This window comes from Suricata suricatta, chromosome 11 (genome assembly GCF_006229205.1).
Source record: "Suricata suricatta isolate VVHF042 chromosome 11, meerkat_22Aug2017_6uvM2_HiC, whole genome shotgun sequence".
Taxonomy (NCBI): domain Eukaryota; kingdom Metazoa; phylum Chordata; class Mammalia; order Carnivora; family Herpestidae; genus Suricata; species Suricata suricatta.
In genome coordinates, this window is record NC_043710.1 from 13,303,222 (window position 1) to 13,311,123 (window position 7,902).

The 7,902-nt window shown below is 37.2% G+C and overlaps 1 protein-coding gene across 1 annotated transcript; it reads right to left on the reverse strand.

The window, feature by feature from the left end:
• Positions 1 to 5,902: 5,902 nt before the first annotated feature.
• LOC115271771 (olfactory receptor 8K3-like) lies at positions 5,903 to 6,844 on the reverse strand. Its single transcript, XM_029914724.1, has one exon. The coding sequence runs from the start codon at positions 6,842 to 6,844 to the stop codon at positions 5,903 to 5,905; it is 942 nt and encodes a 313-aa protein (XP_029770584.1).
• Between the last annotated feature and the right edge of the window lie 1,058 nt (positions 6,845 to 7,902).

Genomic DNA, 7,902 nt, shown 5'->3' on the forward strand with positions numbered 1-7,902 from the left:
TGTTTCAATTTTGGTTTTTACTTTATAAATAAAGTAAATTTTGATGTTCCACTTTACCAATGTGTACATGTGCATATTACATTCCTGATGTCTTATTTCTAAATTCTTTGCCTGCTCTTGGGTCCTATAGAGATTTGTCCCTTTGTCTTTGTCTAAAGCATATCATAGTTTCACATTAAAGTTGTAATCCATTTGGGGGATATACTTTGTATAACATTTAGGTCAACATTATTTGCTTGTGATTTGTCTGAAGACATTCAATGATTACAGAATGGTTTTGGAAAACAAGTTATCCAATTTCTAAGGAATTAGCTTGATACTTTCATGAAAAATTAGTTGTACTTAAAAAAAAACTCTATTCTGGGTTTTCGATTCTCTTTCATTGCTTTGGATGTCTTTCTTTCCACCAATGCTACACAGTTTTGATTATTATACGGTAAGTCTTAACATGGAGCAGAGAGTTTCTTCCGTCTTATTCTACATGTTTACATGTATTTTAGCAATGCCAAGTTCCTGATGATTCATTACATATTAGTATAAACTCAGCCATATCTATTCAATATCTTGCTGGGATTTTGTTTGGATTGATTACCTATAGCCCTGTTGAGTCTTCCAATCTATGAACTCAGTCTGTGCTATAATTTATTCCGATGTTCTGTGATTTCTTTAATCAGCATGCTTTTCGGCATCCAGATCCTGCACACACTGTCTGAGTTTCATTGTAAGTGTATTTCATTATACTTGTGTGATTATACACGGTATTTTAAAATTTTGGTTTCTACAATATATTTGTATATTGACTTTGTATCTTTGTTCATTCATGAATCCTGTAACCTTGTTGAACTCAAATTTTTTTGGGGGGATAATTTGAACTTTTCTGTGAGACAAAATGCCAATTGTTCTACACGGGGTCTCTTTCTTCATTTTTGAGCTTTATGCCTCTTATGCCATTTACTTTCATTGTTTGAAACTTCTCATATGATCTGTTTTCTATAGCTATAAATGAATCTGCATTTGAGATTTTGTCTTGTAATTTAATGTTAGATTGTTTATACTTTTACATCTGATCTCCTTTTCTCTGCATAATAATTTTGAGAGTCATTCATATTTTTGTTCATACCAATAATTTATTGCTTTTTATAGCTGTATGGTATTCACTTGTTTAGATATTCCACAATTTTTTTCCATTGTCAAGTGGAAGAACATTTGAATTATTTTCAAAATCTGATTATTATAAGTAAGTTTTCTGTGGACTGTCACACACACGTTTGCAATAGAATGTGTTGTCTTTTCTTTTGGGTAAATACATGGCAGTGTAATGTCTAAATATATTAGCTGCTTTTTTACTTTTTACAATGGTAAATCATAAACCAAATGGTTTTCAAATATTTATATGACTTTAATTTTCCATCAATAATTATGAAAGCTTTCACTCCCCATATACTTACCAACAACTACATATTATCCTTGATATATAGTGTTATCTCACTGAAGCTTAATTTGAATTTCATGAATGAAATTAATGCTAGGCAATCTTTTCTGTTAGTATCAGTTCCTAATGTAAAATTATTTCCTATGAAGATTATATTTTATCTTCTTAAAAAATTTTTTTAATGTTTTTATTTATTTTTGATAGACAGCGAGAGACAGTACAAGCTGGGGAGGGTCAGAGAGAGAGGGAGACATAGAATCTGAAGCAGGTTCCAGGCTCTGAGCTAGCTGTCAGCACAGAGCCCTACAGGGGCTTGAACCCAGGAACAGTGAGATCATGACTTGAGCTGAAGCCAGATGCCTAACCGACTGAACCCCCCAGGCGCCCCATTCTTAAACGTTTTTATTTTTATTTATTTTTATTTTTTATCTCTTACATATTTTAATAGTTTATAGAAGCCAGTGCTTCTCTCCACATGTGCCCCCCACCATGACCATCACCCCCTTCCCTCCCTCCCCCTCCCCCTTCAGTCCATGGTTCATTTTCAGTATTCAAAAGTCTTTCATGCTTTTTTCCCTCACTCTCCCCAGCTCTGTTTCCCCTTTCCTCTTCCAATGGTCTTCTGTTAGGTTTCTCCTGTTAGACCTATGAGTGCAAACATATGGTATCTATCCTTCTCTGCCTGACTTATTTCACTTAGCATGACACCCTTGAGGTCCATCCACTTTCCTAAAAATGGCCAGATTTCATTCTTTCTCATTACCATGTAATACTCCATTGTATATATATATATATCTTCTTGATCCATTCATCAGGTGATGGACATTTGGGCTCTTTCCATGATTTGGCTATTGTAGAAAGTGCCAAGAGAATGTAGATGCTGGCGAGGGTGTGGAGAGACGGGCACCCTCCTACACTGTTGGTGGGAATGTAAATTGGTGCAGCCGCTCTGGAAAACAGTGTGGGGGCTCCTTTAAACGTTTTGAAGGTTCATTTAATTATTTATTTTTTTAAATAATAGTTTATTGTCAAATTGGTTTCCATATAACATCCAGGGCTTCTCCCCACAAGTGCCCCCCACCATGACCATCACCCCCGCCTTCCCTCCCCCTCCCTCTTCAGTCCATGATTCGTTTTCAGTATTCAGTAGTCTCCCTTGATCTGTTTCCCTCACTCTTCCCCACTCTCTTTCCCCCTTCCTCTCCCCATGGTCCCCTGCAGGTCTCTCCTGTTAGACCTATGAGTGCAAACATATGGTATCTATCCTTCTCTGCTTGACTTATTTCGCTTAGCATGACACCCTCAAGGTCCATCCATTTTGCTACAAATGGCCATATTTCATTCTTCCTCAATGCCATATAGTACTCCATTGTATATATATACCACATCTTCTTGATCTATTCATCAGTTGATGGGCATTTAGGCTCTTTCCATGATTTGGCTACTGCAAGGCAAGGGTAACAACCAAAACAACTAATAGGCAACCAACAGAATGGGAAAAGATAGTGTCAAATGGCATATCAGATAAAGGGCTAGTATCCAAAATATACAAGGAGCTCTCTAAACTACCTACATGAAAAATGAATGATCCAGTGAAGAAATGGGCAGAAGACCTGAATAGACATTTCTCCAAAGAAGACATCCAGATGGCCAACAGGCACATGAAAGGATGCTCAGCGTCAGTCATCATCAGGGAAATTCAAATCAAAACCACACTGAGATACCACCTCACACTGGTCAGAGTCGCTAAAATGAACAAATCAAAAGACTATAGATGCTGGCGAGGGTGTGGAGAGACGGGCACCCTCCTACACTGTTGGTGGTAATGTAAACTGGTGCAGCCGCTCTGGAAAACAGTGTGGAGACTCCTCAAAAAGCTATCGATGAACTCCCCTATGACCCAGCAATAGCACTGCTAAGGATTTACCCAGGGGATACAGAAGTGCTGATGCATAGGAGCACATGTACCCCAATGTTCATAGCAGCACTTTCTACAATAGCCAAATCATGGTTCATTTATTTTTGAGAACCTGAGACAGACCATGAGTATGGAGGGGGTGGGTGGAGAGAGAAGGAAACACAGAATCCCACGCAGGCTCAGGCTCTGAGCTGTTAGCATAGAGCTCAACACAGGGCTTGAATCCACAAATGGTGAGATCATGAACTGAGCCAAATTTGTACACTTAACCAACCAAATGACCCAGGTGTCCCACGAATATACTTCCCATGTACTTAGTAATGAAATAGAAACTTTTTTTTTTTGTGAGAGAAAGGGTGCAAGGAGTGAGTGACAGAGAGAGAGAGAGAGACAGAGAGAGAGAGACAGAGAGAGAGAGAGAGAGAGAGAGAGAGAGAGAGAGAGAGAGAGAAACAGAGGCAGAAAGAGAGAAGCGGGGCTTACTCAAAGTGGGGTTCATGTTTTTACCTGAAGCGTGGCTGCTGTTCACCTGATGCTGGGTCATGTTTACCAAAGGGGATCTAGCTCACGTGATGTGAGACATGAACTCCTCTGGAACAGTGAGATCATGATCTGAGCCAAAGTCAGATTCTTACCCAACTGAGCCACCCAGGTGCCAAATAGAGACTAAATTTTTCATGTGAATGAAAAATATTATTGAAATTTATAAGTCTTAATACTTTATTTTTCTCTTCTGGCTTACACTCTGAGAGCTAATCAAAGCACTCAAATATTTATTTTAGGATGGGATATTGTGTTATGTTTACTTACCATTTGTTTTTACAAATCTATTTATTATTAACATTCCACTGTAACTCTGTCCAACCTACATAATGTAAGAAATATGTATTTCCTTATATTTGTACAGGCATAGCTCATACTTACTTATATACTTTAATAATTAAAAAATAAACCATAAATGCTGTATTCATATTCATTTTAATACCTCTATATAAATAAATATATATATATATTATTCTGAGTTATTTTTACTTGAATTTTATTGGCTTCACAATTAATTTTATTCCATGATGATGGACTCAGAAAATTGCCCAGTCTTTCCTTGATGCAAATAAGCCTTTTGGAAGTAAAACAAGATACTAAAAATAAACAAAAAATAGGGGAATTGGGGAGTGTCAAATAGAAAATGTGTCCAGAAAAGCACACCAAGTATATACATTGGCCATCATATTGCTCATGTGCTAATCATAGAATTTTCTTCCCTTGTTTTTTTCAGGCAGAGGCAGGGTCATCAAATTAATGTAGTCAAACCATGTACCCTAAACAAAATACAGTACACACTTATATGAAACAAATTTGTGGAAAGTCAGCCATGTGAAAGAGGCAACACTGGTATTTATGATAGAATAGACCTCTTATCCAAGTACATAGAAACAACTAGAACACGAATTTTCACACAAAAATTATCCTTTTCCTTCAGAGAGATAAAATGTTACTTGTTAGACAAAAGTAAGCATTTAAGATTCAAGATCAGGGCACATGGTTGGCTCAGTGGCTTAAGTGTCCAACTCTGGATTTCAGAACTCAGAGATCCTGGGATCAAGCCTCGCACTGAGTGCCATGCTGACAGTATGGAGCCTACGTGGGGTTTTCTCTTTCCTCTCTCTGCACTCTCCCACGCTCTCTTTCTTTAAATTTAAATTTAAAGATTTAAATTTAAAATTAAAAAATGAAATTTTAACATTAAAAAAAAAGAATCAAGATCAAGTGGTAAGAGAAATTTAAAAAGCTTAAAATGTCTGAGGCAGGCCCCAGTAAGTTAATTTAGTTGCTATATCCACTATATCATAGACAAATGGGAACATTTAGTCAAAATTAGATGCTGGCTCATTTTCTGGATTGTTGAAATGACCCCTGTGTGTACTCTACAGACTCTCTGAAACTTCAAAAAAAAAAATCAGACAGTAATGGCAATCATGAGGAAAGACCAGGTCACAAAGACTGCTCATGGAGTGGAAATATTGGGGCAAATTCAGAGGACTGATGACTTCAAGTCAGTGCGATACACTAAGCGTCCTTAAAACTTCAATCAGATGTGTTTTAGACCCCCCTTAGAAGCCTGTGAAGGCTAAATACAAAAAACACACTCACAGAAGAACACACCTGCACACACACAATACGTGGACACTGGAAGGTTTATTGTGATAGTGGAGAATAACACAAGAGTCATTTTACCTCTTTCTTTACCAGGTAATCTTCCCTCCCACACATCATTCCCACACTCCCTGCTTGGTGAGAGTTAAAGACCCATTCTTGTACTAACACATTGCCTAATTATGATGCTTATAATTCTTGTCTTTCCCTCAAGAATGGAATATATATGTGTTACTTCAGTGTATTCAAAACACTTCAAAGTATGACTGATACACATAAGTCAATCTCTAGATACATATTATGAACTCATTTATCTTTGATTTTCCTTGTGAAAGAATGAATAGAGATGTTTAATGTTGGTAATCTATTTCACAGAAACCATATAGTACATGTTAAACTTAAGAAAAGGTGCTGCATAACTTTTTCCATAGCCTATGGAAAGCATATTTTACATCTCTGTTCCTCAGGCTGTAGATCAAGGGATTCAGCATTGGGATAATGAGGGTGTAAAATATGGCCGCCACTTTATCAGTGTCAAAGGAATGACTGGACTCAGGTTGCACATACATAAATATCGTAGTACCATATAACAATGTGGCCACTGTCAAGTGGGACCCACAGGTAGAAAAAGCCTTGTGCCTCCCCTCAGCGGAGTTCATCCTGATGATGGCTGCCAGGATCAGCAGGTAAGACACAATAACCATCAGAAGGGAGGACATCAAATTAAAAACTGAGAAAATCAAAATCATCAGTTCAATTTCATGCGTATTTGAGCACAGCAAGGATACCAAGGGAAGACAGTCACAGTAGAAATGATTGACAATATTGTAGCCACAGAAAGATGAAGTAAAAATATTTATGTTGATTGACAGAGACACAAATGTGCTGTAGAGATAGAGGATTGCCACCAGCACCTGACACAGCCTTTGTGTCATGATGACTGGATAGAGCAGAGGATTACAGATGGCCACGTAGCGGTCATAGGACATAGCCGACAGGATGAAAAGCTCACTATTAATGAAGATAGTGTAGAATGCTCCCTGTGTGGCACACAAATAATAGGAAATTGTGTTTTCTTCCACAATAAAACTTACTAACATTTTTGGCCCTACACTTGTTGAATAAACTAGATCAGTGAGAGCCAGGTGCTTGAGGAAGAAGTACATGGGTGTTTGCAGTCTGGAGTCCACTGTGGTGAGGATGATCATGCCCAGGTTGCCCACCACTGAGACTGTGTAGATGAGGAGGAAGAGTCCAAATAATGGAGCCTGCAGCTCAGGACGTCGTGTGATACCCACGAGAATGAATTCATTCATGACTGTCAGGTTGTGCTTTTCCATCCAGATTTCCTAGAACATCTATTCTGGATAGAGATATCATCACAGCCAGTAGATATCATGTACTATGTCCTGAGAGAGGTTTTTGTATGCCAAACTAGTATAAATAAGATACATCCAAACTGTCCCATTGAAGATATTGAAATAGACCAAACTCCCACATTGAACAACTATGTATACATGCAGAAATGGAAATAGATCAGTAGTTCTCAACTGGACTCATTTTACTCCATGAAGAATATTTTCAATGCCTAGTGACATTTTGATTGTCATATCCAAGAGTTGGGATGCTACTGATTTCTAATTGTTAGACACCAGTTAAATTGTTAAATATCTTAATATAGCCAATATTTAGGCCATGACAATATTCAGCAAGGAACAATAAGAGTAAAATGTGGGGATAAAAACCCTTTTTATATAATTAGAGTATTATATAATAGATATATGTATTTATTGTTGATAATAAATAGATAAAGCTAAGTGATTTGAATAGTAAATAAAAAAGAAAAAAGTTAAAAGTTTAGAGATTAGATACATATATATAGGTGATTATTCTACTATTTTAATGTATTATTTCTACCATATATGATTCAATCTCAAGATGATGTTTATAAAATACAATAATAATATGACCTAAAAGATATGTCTATTATATATTAAGGTTTTTCAATGTTTAATTAGTTTTGGAAGAAGGGAGATAGTCAGAGAGAGAAGGAAAAATATGCATATACAGATAGAGAGAGAGAGAAAGAGAGTGTGTGTGTGTGTGTGTGTGTGTGTGTGTGTGTGTGTGTGTGTGTGTGAGAGAGAGAGAGAGAGAGAGAGAGAGAGAAAGAGGGAGATGTCATACAGGCTTAGCCCTGTCAGTGCACAGCCTGATTCAGGGCTCAATTACACAAACCATGAGATCATGACCTGACTCTAAATCAGATCAGGAATTGGACACTTAACCAACTGCAGAATCTAGGACTCTCCATAATAAAAATGTTAAACCACAAATTCCCCAGATGCAGAAAGTACAGTACTCAAAACATGGCCCTATGAATGATATTGTGTCTAAC

Excerpts from the sequence above, each read along its gene's own strand:
- LOC115271771 (XM_029914724.1), bottom strand. The coding sequence starts at position 6,844 with ATGGAAAAGCACAACCTGACAGTCATGAATGAATTCATTCTCGTGGGT.